At 44.7% G+C, this 19,923-nt stretch overlaps 5 protein-coding genes across 10 annotated transcripts in view; 1 reads left to right on the plus strand and 4 right to left on the minus strand.

Moving 5' to 3' along the window:
• Positions 1-727: 727 nt before the first annotated feature.
• Positions 728-3,024, minus strand: LOC103355369 (dual specificity phosphatase DUPD1-like). Its single transcript, XM_008279137.1, has 3 exons — positions 2,699-3,024; positions 2,252-2,469; positions 728-1,485 (listed from the first exon to the last, which is right to left on the minus strand). Exons 1-3 carry the CDS (start codon positions 2,824-2,826, stop codon positions 1,280-1,282), a joined length of 552 nt encoding a protein of 183 aa, XP_008277359.1. The 5' UTR covers positions 2,827-3,024; the 3' UTR covers positions 728-1,279.
• Positions 3,025-5,055: 2,031 nt separating this feature from the next.
• On the minus strand, positions 5,056-9,131 carry LOC103355373 (dual specificity phosphatase DUPD1-like). 2 transcript variants are annotated; one of them, XM_008279143.1, is made up of 5 exons: positions 9,051-9,131; positions 8,771-8,840; positions 7,420-7,700; positions 6,265-6,485; positions 5,056-5,512 (listed from the first exon to the last, which is right to left on the minus strand). In XM_008279143.1, exons 3-5 carry the CDS (start codon positions 7,572-7,574, stop codon positions 5,286-5,288), a joined length of 603 nt encoding a protein of 200 aa, XP_008277365.1. In that variant the 5' UTR covers positions 7,575-7,700; positions 8,771-8,840; positions 9,051-9,131; the 3' UTR covers positions 5,056-5,285. The 2 variants fall into 2 exon arrangements, with proteins under 2 accessions (XP_008277365.1, XP_008277367.1); XM_008279145.1 differs by having other exon boundaries at positions 7,420-7,730.
• Positions 9,132-9,554: 423 nt separating this feature from the next.
• LOC103355374 (dual specificity protein phosphatase 13 isoform A-like) lies at positions 9,555-13,604 on the minus strand. 3 transcript variants are annotated; one of them, XM_008279148.1, is made up of 4 exons: positions 13,312-13,604; positions 13,103-13,140; positions 12,923-13,003; positions 9,555-12,398 (listed from the first exon to the last, which is right to left on the minus strand). In XM_008279148.1, exons 1-4 carry the CDS (start codon positions 13,437-13,439, stop codon positions 12,187-12,189), a joined length of 459 nt encoding a protein of 152 aa, XP_008277370.1. In that variant the 5' UTR covers positions 13,440-13,604; the 3' UTR covers positions 9,555-12,186. The 3 variants fall into 3 exon arrangements, with proteins under 3 accessions (XP_008277370.1, XP_008277369.1, XP_008277368.1); XM_008279147.1 differs by having other exon boundaries at positions 12,923-13,006; XM_008279146.1 differs by having other exon boundaries at positions 12,923-13,140; positions 13,312-13,601.
• Positions 13,605-14,350: 746 nt separating this feature from the next.
• Positions 14,351-19,923, plus strand: part of samd8 (sterile alpha motif domain containing 8) — a 10,211-nt gene continuing 4,638 nt past the window's right edge. The window contains exons 1-5 of one of the 3 annotated variants that reach the window (XM_008279149.1): positions 14,351-15,049; positions 17,793-18,368; positions 19,269-19,364; positions 19,472-19,589; positions 19,687-19,837. In XM_008279149.1, coding sequence (XP_008277371.1) covers positions 14,859-15,049; positions 17,793-18,368; positions 19,269-19,364; positions 19,472-19,589; positions 19,687-19,837 — 1,132 coding nt within the window. In that variant the 5' untranslated portion in view covers positions 14,351-14,858. Of the gene's footprint in view, positions 15,050-16,731; positions 16,888-17,792; positions 18,369-19,268; positions 19,365-19,471; positions 19,590-19,686; positions 19,838-19,923 lie in introns of those variants that run through there. The other 2 variants (XM_008279150.1, XM_008279151.1) reach the window with 2 other exon arrangements.
• On the minus strand, positions 15,276-16,294 carry LOC103355376 (dual specificity protein phosphatase 13 isoform A-like). The gene is made up of 3 exons (XM_008279152.1): positions 16,158-16,294; positions 15,853-16,070; positions 15,276-15,709 (listed from the first exon to the last, which is right to left on the minus strand). The coding sequence occupies exons 1-3, from the start codon at positions 16,292-16,294 to the stop codon at positions 15,495-15,497; spliced, it is 570 nt and encodes a 189-aa protein (XP_008277374.1). The 3' UTR covers positions 15,276-15,494.

A 19,923-nucleotide genomic window follows, 5' to 3' on the forward strand; every position in this document is an offset into this window, starting at 1 on the left:
GTTTTCACACCATCAGACTCCTTTATTTTTCCCTCATATCTTCATACTCTGCCATCATTCATTCTGACAGTGAAATCATTAAACCTGTGATATCCAATTCCTTTTATTTTGACAGCATCTCTCTCTCCCAGTGAGCTCTGGAGAGCATCTCTTATTAAGATGGCTTCAGTGTTTCATCTTTTTTCAAAGTCTGACCTGAATCTGTATACACGCTCAGAACCGAGCTGGCATATTTTTGTCATCTTGTATCAAGCCTCTTTAGACACATCACAGTTTTAACTGTACGCCACTGGATTGCAGCAGTTAAGACGCAGTATTTTGAGAAATGTGAATAAGTAAGTGGAGCATTGTTTATTTATAGGCGTTCTCTGTCTCCGTGTTGTTCGAGTGCAGCAGGGCTTTTTGGCACTTCACACTGATTGTGCTGCGTTTCAGACGTGAGCTTTAAAGACCACGCCAGTGTTTTTGCACGTTTTAGCTCCTTAACTACATTTTATGTGTACTTTGCAGCTTTTGCCGGCTGTTTTTGATTTTTTTTAAGGCAGCCAAGTCGGGATGTTTCACGTGGTGGACACGGATCCTTTTAAGGAGCCGTCCTACCAGGAAATATAAAGTTAAAACACATAAATATTGAAGCTCTGTGGCTAAACAACGTCACGCTTCAGCATCGTGCCAGATCGAGACAGGAAGAAAAAAAAAGAAGCAAAAACTTTCAAGACTCATCAAATCAAATCTTCAGCTGGTTTTCTGTCTTTATTTATGTAACTGAAGTTTGGAGCCTGCAGCTGTGCAGCGTCCTCCAAACCTGCGTAATCCACCGCCGCCAACATCCAGGCTTCTTCCTCTATTTTTGGCAAAATTACATTATGATGTAATACAGTGTAGTTTTTTTTTTTTTTTTAATTTAATCTCCTCATAAACAGCATATCATTATATTGTAATGGGAGTTTTTGGAGCAGTTAATTACACAACTCAAGCAAAAGTGGGCTAATTGATTTTCATGCTCAGCAATTAATGGAAAACAATGACTGCCTGCAAGGTAGAAAATACATCCTAAAAATCCACACTGAGGGATGCTGGTTAGTTAAATAGATAACGAGAAGGATGATCACAAGAGCTGTTAGCAGAAGGCAACTGGATGTCTGAAGATGTCTTCAAGAAAAACGTACTTTCTGAAGAAGCTCTCAGGGTTAAAATGACCTTTATGGCCGAGAATCTACGATGACGGAAACATAAAAGTGATAAAAACTCAACAACATCCACGTCTCTCCTCCACCTCTCAGCGCTTCGTCCTCCTCTGCCGGGTCAAGGACGAGTCGAGGAGGCAGAGCTGGTTCAGAAATCCAACGTTTGGAAGAATGTTTCTGCGGCTGGAAACAACCTCCACGGCCTCCACCAGGGAAAGTCTTTCTTTGATCATGAGGAAGGCCAGCACCAGAGTCGCTGAGCGGCTGATTCCTCGAGCACAATGGACCAGCACCTTACCTGGAAGGACAGAACACAGACTCGCCTTCAACTGTGAGTAGACTGCCGTTAGAATGGGATTAATTGTGTAACGTAGGTGTGCGACAACACAATCAGCTTATGGTTTAATGCTCACAACAGAAATGATTCCTCATTATCGTAGGAAAAGCGCAGGCGTTAAAACAACGACCCTGAACCTGAAACAGCTCAATGACATTCAGCCGTCATTCGTTTTATTATTTACACCTGTGATTTGACAAGTGCTGTCAGAAAAAGAGGCTTTTATTAACAACAACCTGTTTATTTATCACTTCTTCGATGTTAAATGGCCAAAAACACCTGCCACAAAACAAAAAAAAGTGTCAAAAATCCAACTTGAACTTGATTTAAAAATGCTTTTCTTCTTTTGGTGCACAATGGGGAAAAAATAGATGAAAAAGCTGCTTTTATCCAGATAAAACTGAGTTAAAGAAGTAAAGATGCCTGATTTAGAATGAACACGGCAAAAATGTGAGTTCAGCCAGAGTCTCCAAACATCCCACAGTTATAGATTCTGTTCATTTACCTTCTTCCATTAAATTAATGCAAATAAAACAGCAAACACCTGCTTTTTTTTCCAGATCTGTTTGACAACACAATCCATTTATCAGCCTGATGACGCATCACCTTTGTGTGTCATGATGCTTTGGACTATGATGCATCACTTCGCCTCCATGCCGCCGTGTTCCATGTGTTTCATGTGTTTCATGTGCTTTCTGTGTTTTCTGTGTTTTCTGTGGACTCGTACCTTCCTGACTCAGAGCATCATGAATGAAATCAGCCGTCTCCGTGAAGAATGGGCTCAAGTCAAAGTCTTTGCAGTCTGCTGCTTGTACTCCGTGGTACCGGACGCTGGTGTCTCTGTAGAACCGTGGCCCCGTGTCAATGTGCTGGCGGCCGTCGGCGGCGTTCACCACGTGTGTTATTTCCAGACTGGCTAACAGGGTTTTATCCTGAGCCGTAGCCCTGCAAAGCCACGCAAGAGACGACACGAGGGATGTCGTTTTTAGCTAATTTTTTCTCGCCTGTAGCCAGCTCCGGAAGCATATGTTTGCAAATGCATCACTGGTGACTCAAATGTACAGATTTTATATTTGTCCCATCAGTTGGCCAAATACACGAGTTGTTTGCAGCAACAGTTTCACAATCAGATCATCATATTGCAGCAGGGCCCCAAAGTGAGAATGTCACTTACGCGTCTCCGATGTAGAGGTTGGGCCAAACCTCATTGACAGCTCCAGTGGGGCGTCTGTTCCTCAGCAGAAGGCTGAGCAGATCGCAGGTGGGCGGTGTCTGCTCCTCTGGCTCCTCCTCTGAGCTCATGTCTGCATCTCTCACCTCACTGTTGATGTATAATTATCACAATTTATATTCAACTTGATAACAGTTAGATAACTTTCCCAAATACTTCACGTTCCAGGACGGAACATTTGAGGATTTATTGCTAATTTTTCTCCTGTTTTTTTTTCTGTTGGCATTTGGAGAAGGACCTCCAGCACACCCTAACCTCACTGGTGGAGCTCGCTCTGTTTCCATCTGAGCTGGTATCAGTGTTGTTTAGAGGCTGAACCCCGCTGGAACGAGACAGCTGAACATACCAGAGACTGGGCAGAAGCAGCGTGGACTATTTATTCCTCCGATGACGGTGACAGAAGCCAGAAGCTGCTTGTGTTGTGACAAATTCAAGTCGAGGGCCGCTGCAGTTTGAACAGTCGTAACAGAGCAGAGGACTGAAAACATGGTGAGGTGTTGATGTCAGGAGCTACACCGGCTGCTTTCAAACCACATCAGGTTTATCTGTTTGTTTTAAACAACAAATTAAACAAAAAGTCCAAACCAATGAGTACGGGCATTTCCACGTCAGGAAAGCCTCACTGAGCATGCTCAGGTTACACTGCCACCAGAAGTAAATTACGCTGGTTGTTAAAACAGTCTCACCTCCATGTTTTGGACGCCACGCTCAGCTCTGTGTGTTCACGGTGAGGCAGTGCTGCTCTTTTGAAACCAGACACACCAGACGGACGTCATGCACTCTGCTGTAGGAGCTTCTTATCAATCACAAGGTAGCCTGGTCCTGAAGCGTACTCTCCTTTATCGTGTATTTGACTCTAAATGGGACGATTATTCACAGAATAAACGTCGTGCTGCACTGAAGGAGACTTCAAACTAGCAGCTGAGACCATGAAGTCAACAGTAAAACGTTCATAGAGGAAACAGATTCAGTTAGAAGCAGGGCTATTGTCTCATAGACTTCAGTAGAACAGGACTTCTTTTTGCAACGAGAGGCGTCGCCCCCTGGTGGCTGTTTAATGCACTCACACATGCTTCACTTTCCAGACGTTTTCACATCTCGTCTGTGCATAGCCTCAAAAAAGACGTCTCTGTTTTTACGCTTCAGGTTTTATTGGATAAAACAGACATTTCAGGAACTTTTAGAGCCACAGGTGGAAAGATTAAATATCGGACAGTGTAGCTGCCTTTAGTTTTCAGCTTTTTTCTTTACGTGTCGTCATGGTGACCAGTCTCACATTGCTGTTTGAAAAATGACTGACATGAATGCATATATTAGCTTTTTTTTTTTAAACAGTGGCGTACCAATTAGCTGCACCATGAGGAATAAACCTCCTCAGCTGATTGTTAGCAAACGTTATGCTTTTTTTAATTGTCAGTAAATCTCATCATCAAGCTGCAGAAGCCTGATAACGATGCTGATCATTTGAATCAGGTGTGTTGGAAGAAGGAAACATCTAGAACAGGGGTGTCCAATCCTGGTCCTGGAGGGCCACAATCCTGCATGTTTTAGATGTGTCCCTCTTCCAACACACCTGATTCACATGATGAGCTCATCACCAGGCTTCTGCAGAGCTTGATGATGAGCTGATCATTTGAATCAGAGGGAAACATCTAGAACATGCAGGACTGTGGCCCTCCAGGACCAGGACTGGACGCCCCTGCTTTACTTGATGGAAATCTTTTTTTTCTTTTACATAAAAGAGCCTTATTTTGTAAATTCTTGTCCAGGAAGCCCAAACAGATGGACCAATGTTGAGAAGCCATAAACATGAAGGAGGATGAAAACGTTTTATGGACGCTGTAGGTACGTAGGCCTCTGATCAGCTTCACTGCCGGCTGTGTGGTGAGGCCAGGCTTTGGTCTGAACCACCCTCCAGTTTGTCTTGCTGGTCTTTTCCTACATATGTTCCTTCTTTATGTTTTATTTTTGGTTGTTTTACGTCGGTTGGTTTAGGATCAGAGCATGTAGAAGCTCTGCCTCCCCTCCTCCAGTCCGTATGCTAATCCTGACACTAAGTGAAATGAGAGTGCTTCAATCTAATCGTCTATCTCTCCATAGGAAAGCCAATTTCCACAAATGTCAAACTATTCATTTAAAGATGTCTTGTTCATATAGATTTGAATGCTGCGGTTCAGAGTTCAGCCCAGATATTGGAAACAGCAGCGACGGAAACGATCTCACCTTGAAGCCCGTTTAATCGCAGCTCTTTCTTTATACCTGTTGTGTCTTTTGTGAAGAAGGAGAAGGTCAGGAGAAGGTCAGGAGAAGGCCTCACTCATCCTGGTTTTATTAGTCATTCGTTTTTGAAAAATAAGCTTCTGTCATTTTGATCTTTATTTCTCACAACAAAAATGGAATTCATCTTACAAAGTAAAGACAGTTGTTTTACATGATATCCTCGTTATAGCGGCTCCTTCACACTCTGACAGGAGGCAACAGCATAATATATAATATAATCAGAATATACGGGCTGGTGGATGTTGTGTTTCTACGTCCGTCCGTTGGAGCTGCGGCTCCTCGATGATCCCTGGCAGTGCAGCTTCTGATCCAGCTCTCGGAGCTGCTCTAAGAACCCCTGATTAGGAGAAATGTTCCTGTTGGCGCTGACAGCTTTGAGGGCGTCCACCAGCGTCATGTTCTCATGGATCATCAGGTAGGCCAGAACCAAGGTGGACGAGCGGCTGAGGCCCATTGCGCAGTGGACGAACACTTTACCTGCACACAGCAGAAACAAAGCTGACTTTGTGGGGATGGTTTGGGGGCTCAGCCGTCTCCTTCCTGCTCCGTGTCTGTTTGCTGCCGTGCAATCAGTGGATTATTGCCGTAAACTTTATGCTAAATGTCTAATTTGTGGCTCGGCTGTGGATTAAAAGCCGCTCGCAGCCCAGAGAGGAGAGCTTCCAACTCCTGACTAAAAGTTTTCAACAATGTTGCAACAAATGTTTCTACACACGGTAATCCTGGTTCCTTATCGCGCCGAGGATTAGGGCGCAGAGGAGCGCGTAATTGAACTGTCTTGGCTTCTGTGTATTTCTGCCGGGGATTACTGTAGGCCCGCCACACACTGGAGCCCCCGATCAGCCAGCATGTGAAGAAGGAGGCCTCATCTTATTACTGTCATGTCAGATACCGACTTCACTTTGCATAACAGGCCAGGCAGGCGCAGGCCACAAACATAATTGTGTAATTTCCATGTCCAATAAAAGTGTTGCTTACAAATTACCAGGGCAATCCATTTAAAACCAATTTTCCTGGCCGAGGTCTGAGCTTATGAGAAGATTACCGTGGGGGGAAGATATTAGCTTGATATTATGTTTAGTGTTTGATTTGCATTTTAATGACGAATACAACTGGGGGCTGCTGTAATGGGAATTGACTGACAAATGTTTCTGCACCTCGCCTCGTCTTGCCCAAGTTAATGTGTGAAAAGGACGAGGAATACCTGGAGAGCAGGGAGAGCTCCTCACCTGTGGGCGAGCTCAAAGCGTTCTTGATGAAATTGGCCGCCGGGTAGAAGAAGGGACTCAGGTTAAAGGACGGCATGTCAAAAGCCTCCACTCCGTGATAAGTGATTCTGGTGTCTCGGTAGTAGCTGGGCCCCGTGTTCACGTTGAACTTTCCATCAGCGGCGTTCAGCACATGGGTGATGTGATGAGCCTGGAGAGTCCTCTTGTCTTTGGCTGCGTACCTGAAGAGAAGAATGAGAGTTATTCCTGTGAGGAGGCTCGGTGAGATATTAACCGGTCGATACATGTGATGCTGTCTGATAAGAAAAAATATTACTGCCTGGATAGCAAAACATTTACCAACATCACATGGAAGTTTGTGGCGCCCAGATGTGGAGCCAGGTTTAAATCCTTTCAGTTGTAGAGACTAAAGACTGATAAATATCAGGATAATAAACCTGGAGCGACGCTGGCAGCTGTGCTTCCATCATGCATTGTTATGTGCTATGGATATTTAAATCTGTACATTTTAGAATAATTAAACACTTCCTGAGATTTATTATGATTATTTTTTAATTTCCTGCCGACCCTCAGACAGAAATCTTTTTTTTTTTGCACTTGTAAATTTGAGGCTAATTATATATAATATCGACACCAGTTTTGAATTTTTAAAATGAATTTATTTTGGCGGAAAACAGTTTTTAAAAAATGCTGAATGTCCAATATGATAATTGGCCAAACTGATAATTAGTTGAACTCTTGTTTGTTTATGCCAATAACTGGCACTAACATCAGAGTCCGTCAGAGTGAATAAGATCAGACGTATCTGCAGACACAGAGCAGGTTCTGCAGTATTAGCATGTTCCTGTGCTAATCACTCCTTCATGGCTACAACGTGCTAAATTAGCGTGTTAATGTGCTAACGTTTAGCATGCAGTGTTTAAAATGGCGGCACGCTAACGAGTCGCTGTGACAACCTGATTATTAATAACTCAGATCGTATTCATGATTGATAAGTGAAGAAGTTCCTCCTCCCAGATGTTTGCTCCCAGATGTTTGCTCCCGACCAGGCAGCTCCACGCTTTAACGTATTTGAGCTTCTTCTTGTCACCAAAGGGTTAAACATTAGATCTTTAAGTGGTGCTGAACTAGTAGAAGTGAACGTTCCAGTCTCACATGTCTCCGATGTAGATCCTGGGCTGGACTTCATCCAGGTGGCTGCTGGTCCCTTTCTTGGTCCACATCAGCCTGTGGAGCTCTGAAGCCGGGGGGGTCTCGTACCTGCCCTCGGCCCCCTCAGGGCTGGACAGGCAGCTGAGGCCTCTGGGCATGTCTGGACGCTCCACCTCCACGGGCTGAGGGCAGCACGGGTCACTGCAGTGGAATCTGGACCAAAACCAGGAAGTTGTGCAGAAGGCGGCCGACGTTTGCTTCTCCTTGTGTTGCTCTGAAACAGTCTGAGGAAGGAAATGTTGGTGGAGCTCCACCTGCTTTTCATGTGAATGCCAAATAACTGCACTGATAACGTCTAATGAAGTTAATTGAAGTGAGGGCATCACTGAGAGATAAATGCAACGTGGGATTGTAGTGAGGATTGTTAATTAGAACATCCAGCATGCAGGTCTGTAGCCTTTAAATATAGACCGTAATTATGCCAATAAATGCACTCGACAGCGGCGAAGGAGCACCAGATCACGTAATTGTACGCTGACCTCATGATGCTCTCATTATTTTATCTACAGTTCAGTTGCACTTGTGGATTTATTTATCTCCAGAGATACAGAAAATTGGTATTCAAGGCCTATAAACAGCTATAAACAGCTTTTCATTTCCTGCAGGCAAGTCTAACCTGTGCATTTACAATTTACACACTGGGCTTTGGAGAGACTTATACTACGCATTCTGTATACATTAGCATCCATTTAAGCAGGTGTGTGATTGTGCTCCGGGCTGGGACGTACCAGCCATGTGTACGCATTGTTATAGTAAAGACAGCGGTGGCAGCTCGCCGTCTTATTTGCATTCTTGCCGTGTGCGGAGACATAATGTGGCTCTGAGGGTTTGTAGACTTATTGTCGTGTCCGCGGGGATGAGTCATTGAGACCAAATCTGTTTCAGTGACCTTTTGTGGAGCTGCTGTGGCATATGGAGGTGCTCTCAGACGTGGTTGTATGTGTGTCAGTCAGAGCGTGTGCATGCAGGAGCAGCTCCGTGTGACCTCGTGCAGGCGAGTGTGTGAGTCTTGAAGGCAGAGCAAAGTGTGTCTTTGCACAAGTACTTATGCCCAGAGTACCTGGAGGCTCTTCTTTCTCCTCATTGATCTATAAGTACAACCCTTCCCTCCCTCCCACAGTCAGGGGCAGAGAACTGATTTCCCTGGTGCACATGTTGAGCTGCAGCGCTGCTTTCATAGCCTCCCCCCTCAGGCTAACCTGTCCTTCCTGCTCCACTTCTGTGTAATTAAAGATGCTATGTATGGGAAAGTGCCCGCGGTTAACATGGAGGGCAAATAAAAATGGCTTTTTACCTCCTCCGGGCCTCTTCTTGGTGGTTTTATGAATTACACTTCCCTCTTTAGCCTTTCAGATGCGCTTCATCTGGATTTGTGGGCAAATTAATAAAAGAAGAAAGTGTAGTAATCCATCAGGCGACGCGGTGTCATCACAGCACGTCCTCGCTCATACAACATGTTTACTGAGCTAATAGAGCCACACTTTACATCATGTATAAGGTACATACTGGTAAATATCCCCCACACTGAATATCTGCAACAGATTTGTAAGAACACATTGTTAGGAGACACTTGCCTTGGCTGGAAACGCTGCTTTTCATGGTCTCTCTGTAGGAGAGCTACATGTAGGTCGGCAGCACAACTGTCTGCCTTCTCCTCGGTAATCTACCCTGCAACCTTTTTTGCTATTTTAACATCTGAATCTCAGCCCAAAATAATTCTGGCATCATCTTCTGCATTCCTTAAAGGTTACCCGAGCTGCCAGCGCAGGAGGGAGGATAGGACACGGCTTTTTCAATAGCAGGAAAATTAGATCAGTGCTGCTGTAGTCGGGCTTAAATCTGACACAGAGATCCTCCTGTGTAGTGAGAGGCCTTTAAATCCCTTCCTGGTCATTCGGTCAACAGTTTTCTATCCCTTTTACTTGATTTATTTGCTGATTCTTAGAAGATTTCATCAGAAAAGCTGCAGATTTATGAGACTTAAAACCACATTTTCAACCTATTGAGTCTTGGTGAAGCATAAAAACTGAATTCCAGAAAAATGCAAACAGACGAACAAGCAAAGCAAACAATTAGGGTTTTTTTTGCAAGACATTCTTAATTTATTATCACTTTTTTTTGTAACCACATAAAATCTTCAACGAGGAAACTCATATCTAGTGAAACAAGCCTCAGTTTGATGCTGATTCTCCGTCACAGTGAACATTTAGCTTTAATGTGCATTTTTGATTTAAGGTGTCACAAAAACAACAACAGTTCATAGAAATCATTGCTGTCCAGCTCTACTGTATGTAAGACGCCTCCTTTGAGCGTCTGACACTCCTAATGCGTCTGCACATGATCTTCATGGACAATCAAAAGAGCTGCAGGCGTTTGATGCACAGCAGCGATCAGCTGGACCGGCTCGACCAACACACCAAAGGAACTTCACACTGTGAACAGCGATGTGTTGGACAGACGCCGTGGATTGATTCCCTCTTTTCTGAGTCATCTAGAGCGTATTCTAAAATATGATGCTTTGTAAAATATGTTCCTGCAGACATTTGGTCCATTCTGCTGTAATACAAAGTGAGGTGCTGAAGGAAAATCCATCGTCCCAGAATGAGAGCTAAAGACATCATTCAAGACATAAAACCTGAGCGTGATGAACGTTCAGTCTCGTCTCCGTTTCACCCAACGCTACATTAAGGTAGAACATTTTCTGTCTTTTTAAGACGTTCTTTTCTTTTTAACTTCCTCAAAAGCACAAACAAGACAGTCTGTATGATGAGCAGGAGGAAATACTGCAGCTGTAAGGAAGGATTCAAACAAAGAAACGAAGCTGCACATTGAATCCACTGTTAGATCTTTATCATGTCGAGGAGGCCGGACTTCAGGACCACGTTCAACAGCGTTTCTGGGACCCTTGTTTTTAGCACCTACTGAATTGGATAACCTGAGAGGCGAGGTCCAGGTTTCTAGGTTTCTGGCTACGATGGCGTGATTCCTGAATGTGGATCAAGTCGTATTTGTTTAACATCAGAAACGGTTCTGATACCTTCAGCGGGACAGATCGCCAAAGACGGCTTGTTGCCCCGGCGTTATCACGGCGTCCCGCCTCTCTCTGAGCTTTCAGACATCTGTTGAGATGTTGGGACCACAAAGGCCATGATGCTGTTGTTGTTTAACTGATAACGAGCTTATTTCGCTAATTACACAATTTACAAGCAACTCAGTTAGACTGCAGGACAGGAAGTAGTATTTTGGGTGGAATAAAGCTTTAAAAGGTTCTGGTCTCTCTCGCCAAAAACAAAGGTCCTGAAGCTGCAGCCTCCTCTGCTGCAGACTCAATAATGTCTTAACCAGTAAATAAGTCTGCATGTCGTACTGCCACCTGTTAGGCTGAGCTCATCAGGCTCAGCTCCCCATCAGGTTTAGCATCTGTTGTGTTTTCTTAGGCTCAGCTTAGCTTTGACTTAAATGCTAACCTGTGTTAGCATGTCTGTTGCCATTATGCTTCCATGTTTGTCAGCAACCAGCGATGCTGGACGCTAACATGTTGTTAGCACCAAACATGTACAATAGCATGTCAGCATGCTAACATTAGCATGTTAACTTTCTAATGTACTCTTGACAGTGTTAGCATGTGTAGCCTAAACTTTGCTAATGTTCAGAATGGCCTGAAGAAGTATGTACTGATTACATGTACTAAAAATAACAATGATAAAAATGTGCAGATTTGTTCTCCTGCTATTAACATTTAATGTCTTTATGCTAACATTTCAGTCTTAAAGAAGCTAACGTAACACAAAGAGCAGAAATAAGCAGAGCTATGTGTGCAGCCTCTTCTACTATTATGCTTCTAAGCTTATCAACAACTAACATACTGGATGCTAACATGCTGTTAGCACCAAAAAATTATAATAAAATGTCAGCATGCTAACATCAGTATGTTATTTTTTTAAAATATATTTTTCACTTAATATTGATAGCGTTAGCATATGTAACATCACAAAGGTATAGAAAAGCCTGAAGAAGCATTTGCTAATTCATCATGCTAAAATAGAGTTGAGCGTGTGGAATTGTTCTCCTGCTATTAACATTTAGCATTTTTACTATCTTTCTATATTAACATTTAAATATTTAGGATGCTAAAATGAAATTAAGAGCTGTGCTGCCTCCCTGTTCCTCGACTACTATGATGCCTCCACATTTGTCAACAACTAGCCTACTGGATGCTAACATTTTGTTAGCACCAAACACTTACAAAAGCATGTCAGCATGCTAACATTAGCATGTTCATGTTCTACTGTTTCTCTTCTAATCATAACAGTGTTAGCATGTGTAGCCTAAACTTGGCTAATGTTTAGAATGGCCTGAAAAATGTGTGCTGATCCATCGCAGTAAAAATTACGTGTGTGCACTTATTCTCCTGCTCTTAACATTTAGGATTATAAATATGTCTTTGTGTAAACATTTCAATATTTAAGATGCTAACATAAAATCAAAAGCTAAAATGAGTGGAGTTATGTGTGCAGCCTCCTGTTCTTCTCCTTTTTCTGATATGTGAGTGTTCATCTGTGTACAGCTGAGTCTGGCACAATTAAATCATCAGTTAAACCAAATTTCATGACAGTACATCTGTGGAAGTGTTTCAGTCTGGGCTGTTGGACCGACAGACCGACATCATTCCCAGAAATTACAACGGCTTCAAGCGTAAACGCCTCTTGACTACAGGATTTGACATGTTTTTCTTTTTTTTGTCAGCTGAAGATCCAGATCCAGCAGCAAAGCCAGGAAATTCCTGTTGGGGTAGATGGCCCTCTTCTGGATCAGTTTCTGCAAAGCCTGTTTGAGCGGGAGGTGTTGGTAGATCATGAGGTACGCTAACACCAAGGTCGATGACCGGCTCATTCCCATAATGCAGTGCACCAGAACTTTCCCTGAAGAACAGACAAGATGAAGGGAGAGAGGGATGTGAAGGAGGATTAGTGAGCGGCCTCGGTCTTATTAATATCATACATGACTGCCCGTCTCACGCTGTGGCCTTTCTTCTTCCCGCTGTGAGCTAAAAATAGAGCCCACAATTCATTGTCTTTGTTCATTTAAGGTCCCTTTGCAGACCGGGCCGACCGTCTCTTTAATCCCAACTCGTCCTCTGCTTGATAACTTCTTTGAAAGGAGCCATGGTCAAATTATAGACTTAAATTCTGCAAGGTAAGACTCTTATTATTACTGCTGGCTGAACATCTGCAGCTCCATACCATTAAAAGCTGTGGTGACAGGTGACATTGAAAGGACGGCGTGATGGGGAGCTTTAGTTAGAGGGCTTTACTGTGTGAAGGACTTACAGAGTGAAATAAAAAGATGTTCAGGAGTCTAAAAAACAAACCAACAGAACCCAGTAGCAGCTGAAATGTGTCGTTTTTCATCACTGATATTTGAGTGAAGCCGTGAGGAGTCTTACCGTCGGGTGACTTCAGAGCTTTATGAATGAAATCAGCTGCAGGCTTGAAGTAAACGTCCAGATCAAAGTGTGTCGAGTCATCTGCTGGAATGCCACAATACACAAAGTCGTTGCCATAAAAGCTTTGGTTCCCTATGCTGCCTCGCTTGGAGTGAGCAGCGTTTAACACATGAGTTATACCTAATTTCAGCAAGGCAGTCTTGTTTTGGGCTACTGCCCTAGCAAGACAAAGAGACAGAGAGAGGTTCAAGACTTGTGTGAACGCTACGCACGGCAGCACAGTCACTTCATGTCAGAGTTCTACAACATGCAGAAGAGTTATGTCAAAGAGAAAGCTTTAACGTTACAGCTATCACATTTCCTGGTCACTACGAGCGGTTCATACTTACACATTCCCTATGTATATCTTTGGCCACACTTCGTCAATCTGACTGAGATGCATTTTGCAAGAGTCCAGAACCTTCTGCAGGTCCTTCACCGTCAGGTATTCTTTCCTTTTGCCTTTCAGGGCTGACATTTTAGGTCCAAATCCTGCGTCTTGGATTGATTACTGCCCTAAATGTTTGTTGTATTAAAGCAGTTCCCGTCTTTCTGCGGCTCCAGATGATGTGTAGGAGCAGGTGTTGATCTGCTGTCGCTGGACAGTTACCCGATTTAGTGCTTAACCTAGCGTGTAGTCTTACTCGTGCAGAGGGCAGAACAACAAGCAGCGCCGCCCGGGCTCCTGCTTCTCACTTCGCTCTGGGACTCTAATCTAATAAGCTTCAAACGGTGATGAATCATTGCACAAAGTAGTGATAATTGGACGTAATTATGGACAAAATGTTTAAGCGCATTGCTTTTGTTGGATGACAGAACGTCCAGCGTGTTTCTGTGGAGCAGAAATGCTGCAGCAGCTCCTTCCTGCTCTGACATAAACATCTTACATAAAGCCAGAACAGCCGAGCTTCACGTGACATTAAACGGCCTTCACGCAGCTCACACACGTCTCTTTTACCGCTGCGATTATGTCGCAGGTCAGTTTCAACCATTTTAGCTTTTAAATGGAAGAAAATTAATTTCTCTTTTTCACTATGAAATGTGACGACTGCTGTTGGCTCAGGGTCACCGATGTGTTCGTGGAACGTGGTGCAGTGGTGTGGTAGGAAATGTCAGCAAAGATGTCTCATAGAAAATCAGTCAATAGATGTCTGCGGGTCAAAAATGACCTGCAGACATCTATTGATTGATTATCTAAAGTGCTGCTTCTGCTTATTGATGAATCTACAGCCGTGTGTGTTGCGTGACAGAAATCCCTCCTCACATAAAAGTTTGAATGTGATCCATAACCGCTGGGAACTGTTCCCCGAGTCAGAGCGCAGTCTGACAGGTGTGTGTGTGTGTGTGTGTGTGTGTGTGTGTGTGTGTGAAGAACACTCCAGTTGAGAAGCTCTTTATTTTAAGAACATCTTTCTCTTAACATTTCACCAGGCAATAAGAATGAGCTTTTGTTGTGGAGAGCACCAGGACTGCAGCGGGACACGTTTCTCAGTCATTCATGATTCAGGTTTTCTGAGAAGAAGCTTCCTCTGAGTTTGATTAACCATCCGTGGAAATCAAAAGATTGTCACGGCCACGTTCACCACAGCAAAACCAAAGCACACGTTGAATTTTTAAGGATTTGTGTTCTTAGTGAAGCTCGTTGGCCTGTAAGTCGTGGACATCACCAGCGCAGACGGAGGGGAGCCCATTGTTCCTGAGACACTTCACAACAAGCTGCTGCTGTGCAGAGAACCAGTTCAGGGTGGTCCATTCAGATCAGAACCCGACTACTGGACATGTGAGACATGCTGCAGAGAAACACCAGGGCTGCAGCGTCTCGTCAGGAGGATGGTTAAGCTTGCAGCACATGTGGAAAACTCCAGAAAACAGTCGTGAGAGTTTCTGACCCGCCGACATGCAAACATCAGCAACGTGCTGCCAGTCGCCACGACGACAGACTGATGCTCAGCTGCTGTCACGTCTGTTAACGCTCGTGGCTCAGAGCGTTAGCGTGCTAACATCCACTAACTATAGAAGCTCAGGATGTTCACCGGTACCATCCTATCACATCACACAGGATGAAGGTTTAGTCTGTCCCAGTGCAGAGTGTGTCAGATGCACCAGAAACACCAGAAACATCAGGATGTTGGATGAATTTTTCTGTTTGAGTCTTTTATGAAACTTAAAACTTCAAAAGTCTTGAACTGTTTCACGATGAATACGCCTCGCTGACTCACAACATAATGGATCAGATTTTTCTTCAGCGCAATACGAGGGTTAAAGAAGCAATTTGGTCTCGTATTCAGTCTTTAAAATTGATTTTGCCTTGAGGTGAGTTGATTACATCGATGTTCTATTAACATGAGGGTCAATATCTTGCAAAAAGGCGGCACGATTCACATTAAACACAGCGCCAGCGTCAGAGTATTGGACTCAGTAGCATTCCTGAAACAACGTAATTCAAAGCACAGGATCTCCCTCCACTGGCAGACACCGAATCTATCATTTGTCTTGAGGAAAACTACCGTTTGAGGTTCTGCAAATTAGAATATCAATTCGTTTTTGAAGTGCACTCATGAGGTCGGCGCAGTTTTATGTCCAAAGCACAAAGCTGCTTGAGGAATCCTCTGTTTGGGAAAATCCACCTGCTCTCTTTGACCTTATTGATCGCCTCCAGAAGGGTGTAATGATGGTGGATCATTAGGTAGGCCAGGACCAGGGAGGCAGACCTGCTCACACCAACCGCACAGTGAACGAAAACCCGAGCTGAAGAAGAAAGAGAGGATCACAGTGAGCGTAAAGCATGCCATGAATGTGAGATTTTTATTTTTTTCTTCAAGAGACAGACAGATAAGAGTCACAGAGAGGCCTGCAAAGCCTGACATTAAAGCAACATGACGGGTATTTACCACCGGTCGTGTCAAGTGCATTCTTAATATACTCAGCAGAGGGGAGGAAATAACGAGAGAGGTCAAAAGACGGTGAGTCATCTGCAGGCACTCCATAATAATCCACAGTGGATCCATAGAAGTCATGACTCCCCTGGCAGTGCATCCTCCCATGAGCTGCATTCACAACGTGAGTGATTCCCAGCTTCCACAGGCTGTAGCGATCGTTGGCCACCGACCTGCAGAAAACATGCGCCTTCATTATAATAGAGTCACAAGGACAGAAAATATGGTGCTAATTTTGTGGTATAATGTCAGAGACTTACATATCCCCAATGAACAGGTGAGGCCACACTTCATCCACGTGGTTACCAAACCTTTTACCTCCATATAAAACCCTCTCCAGGTCTTTAATAGAGGGGGTACCTGGAGGAGCGCCACTGCTTCCCTGCAGGCTGCTCATTGGTTACCACGTGCACATGTATAGTTACTTACAAAATACTGCTCTGAAAGTACCCATTTGAAGGATTTCTTCTGTCAGCATTTATTTTCCAACCCTGTGGAGGCTTAACTGTGGTGGTACTGACAGGGACAGGTGCTCTGGTCTAAAATTAAAGCAGTGACCTACATTCTGAATGTCGGTCAGCTTTACGCCTGTACAGCTTTTTCAAGCACATTTTCATCAACTCCAGCCATGATTGGTTATTTTGTGGCCTTTAATTGCACAACAGAACTGTCCTATTTGTCATAACGATCCAAAAATATGTAAACGTGCAGATGGTGCAGTTCCCCCTTCCTGCCACTGCGTGTCACTGTTTGTCAGCTGTAGCGGAATGTAGCCATTTGTAGGTGCGCTGCTATTCGGGACATTACCGCCCTGTGTTGTCAACAGTAATGCTAACCAGCGCGAAGCCCAGGCGAGATGATGTCCACCGAGCCCTTGTTATTGCAGCTAAAGCTCAAACGGTTTCTGCTCATTCGTACGAGATGCCACTTAGTTAGTTAGCTGGTAGAACAAAGAAGCTCCGCGTCGTCTCCTGTTTCATCTCAGACCGGGTGAGTGAGCGGAGCGCGCACGCATTGATCAAGCTAGCAGGCGCTAGCAGGCTAACTGTAGCTTGGAGTGAATTAGCCTCCTCAGGGCTTGTTGTGATCGTGGGGAGGATGCTGCCTTTTGGTTTCACGTATATCTCGGTTGTCTGACACACATACCGCCCGTCTGGCTCGTTATTTAAGAGATAATACTGCAAGCAATTAGCGTAATTAAAGAACCAGTAGCTTCTGACAGCAGCACATTTGCTCGTCAGTGGTGTTGATGGTTTTGTTGCTGGCCATTGATGATGAGTTACAGCTGTTCAGTGAATCACAAAACCACAAGATCACCAGAATATTTAATCTCTTAACAGGTAGAAATGTTAGAAAAGCTTTGCACTCCCTGGAGCAGACTGTGGAGACAGGATGGACACTAACACTGAAGTTAAGCCCAAACAGTAATTATCCCGTTTAGTTTGTGGTCATATTGGGGATAATAACCCATAAATCTTTATTTGTTAGCAGCAGCCAGAGTTTCTGTGTAGTGGTTGTTCTGGGGGATGCGTCTGATCTTTCACACACATTTCCAGGGTGTGGTTTCCACTGTGTGAACTTCTCCTCTGGACAGGATTGCCAGAGTTTGCCTCATCTTGTGTCTCAAGTTGTGAAAGCTCAGCTTCCTTTAGGAGTTCAGGAGTTTTCTAAAATGTGTTTTTCACTTCTGATTTTGTCTCACTTAGCAGTCTTGCATGCTTGGTTTGTTTAGGGTTCGTATTGCTGACTCAGTGGAATAAAGTGCCTAATAGGACCGACTTCTCCTTAAACATTTGGTTTGTTTGTGAGGAAGTCGGGAGGGAACCGCTGGTGCCAGGAGGTGAGAGATCCGTTGCTCAACTTGCACTTTAAATTCTTAACGTTCTCCTGTCCAGCCTTCAGAGCGAGGAGGAAATGACCCAGCTGAGTGTCCGTCGCTGGACGCCCAAACACGTCGCCAAGTGGCTGAAGGAAGAGGGCTTCTGCGACTATGTGGACCTGCTGTGCAACAAGCACCGCCTGGACGGCACCAGCCTGCTCGCCCTCAGCGAGTACGACCTCCGCTCGCCACCTCTGGAGCTCAAGGTGCTGGGCGACATTAAGCGGCTGATGGTGTCCATCCGCAAGCTTCAGAAACAGAACATTGACGTGCTGGAGGAGCTGGGTCTTCCCTACGATGGCCACTCTCCTACAGGCTCTGGAGGCAGTTTGGACTGGCTTTGTAACGGAGACTCAGGCAGGGACTGTGACAGCACTGACACGGCGCCGGTGGGCGAGGAGTACCACCAGTACACCAACGGGAAGTACAAGCAGCAGATGAGACGCCTCGACCCGGAGTACTGGAAGACGGTGCTCAGCTCCGTGTATGTGGTGTTCGTGTTCGGGTTCACGTCCTTCGTCATGGTCATCGTGCACGAGCGGGTGCCTGACATGCGCACATACCCCCCACTGCCAGATATCTTCCTAGACAGGTGGGTGTGACACTTCCTAACCCGTATGATGCCCAAACAAAACCAGTAATTAGCTGTGAAATGCCACAGAAGGAGCCGAACAGAAATATAGATGTTTCTCAGCTGTCAGAGTTTCCCAGCAGATGGTGGGCATCATAACGGCCGTACTTCCTGGTGGCACGTTTCTATTATTGTCCTCACACGCTCCTGACGGGCTAGCTTTTGTTCAAAGTGATCTTTTGAGGGTTTTTTAAAGTGACCTACTTTGAAGCGTGACCCGTTGTTTATGACCAGCTCGGAGCTTTTCAGGGAACGTCTCAGCTGATTGGGAAATGCCAGCGTGCATTTGGAGATGATGAAACCTGCTGAGCCAAGTCATTCAGGCCACTTACAAATCTGAGGAGATTTCTGTCCAATCCTGTGATATTATTTACAGCTAAGTGGATGTTTTTGCTATTTAAAATAAGCCACCTAAGTAGACGCTTTGAAGATAAAATGTCAGCCAAGGAAACGTGAGCTTTATAAAGTTCTGTGGGAGGACAGTGGACACGCCTGATGACACCAGTAGCTCTAATTAATACGTGACGTGAGGCTGCTGGTGAACCCCAGATATGTTTACCTGCACTGTTTGTTAGATGTTTTATTGTTAACCCCATGTTAAAATAAATGTACGTTTCAGTTGCTCTAGTTCATCTATCAATCTTTATTTTGTGAGTTAACTGATTGGTGCTAATCATCTGGACCTCGTTGAAAAATGGTTCAAGATCTTAATTACTGACGACCAAAGACGACGTTGCTTGTTTTGTAAAACCAGTATTTCAAACCTCAGGAAAATGTAGTTTTCAAGCTATAAAACAAGAACAAATGTTGGTGGAAATTGGAGACGTGGAACCGTACAGATGATGTTTTCCTTGTCTGCAGTGTGCCTAGAATACCGTGGGCCTTTGCGATGGCTGAAGCATGTGGAGTTATCCTCTGTAACATCTGGCTGCTGGTTTTGCTGCTGCATAAACACAGGTAGAGTCCTGGCTGTCTCACACATGAGGAATTGTGTTGTAGGATACCTGCAGTGTGTTCCTTAAATTCCCATCAGACACAGTCTAAGTGTGTGTTGTGGTTTGTAGGTCCATCCTGTTGCGGCGCATGTGCAGCCTCATGGGGACGGTGTTCATGCTGCGCTGCATCACCATGTTCGTCACCTCCCTGTCTGTGCCAGGACAGCACCTGCAGTGCTCAGGAAAGGTAATGCATGATGTATTTTCCATTTAGCGTGTCTTTAAACACAGCATCTCTCTCAAAGATCACAGCGACAACAGTTTCACGTCTTCCCTCCCTCCAGATGTACGGCGACATGTGGGCCAAGCTGCAGCGAGCTGTGGCCATCTGGAGCGGTTTTGGGATGACCCTGACCGGAGTGCACACGTGTGGCGACTACATGTTCAGCGGCCACACCGTGGTCCTCACCATGCTCAACTTCTTCGTCACTGAGTGTGAGTAGCTGCCGTCGTCTCAGTCTGGCTGTGAGCTCGTTTGTTTTCCCGTCAGTCGGGACTGAACCGCTTCACTTCATATCACA

This window comes from Stegastes partitus, unplaced genomic scaffold, assembly GCF_000690725.1.
Source record: "Stegastes partitus isolate 25-593 unplaced genomic scaffold, Stegastes_partitus-1.0.2 Scaffold145, whole genome shotgun sequence".
In the NCBI taxonomy this organism is placed as follows: Eukaryota; Metazoa; Chordata; class Actinopteri; family Pomacentridae; genus Stegastes; species Stegastes partitus.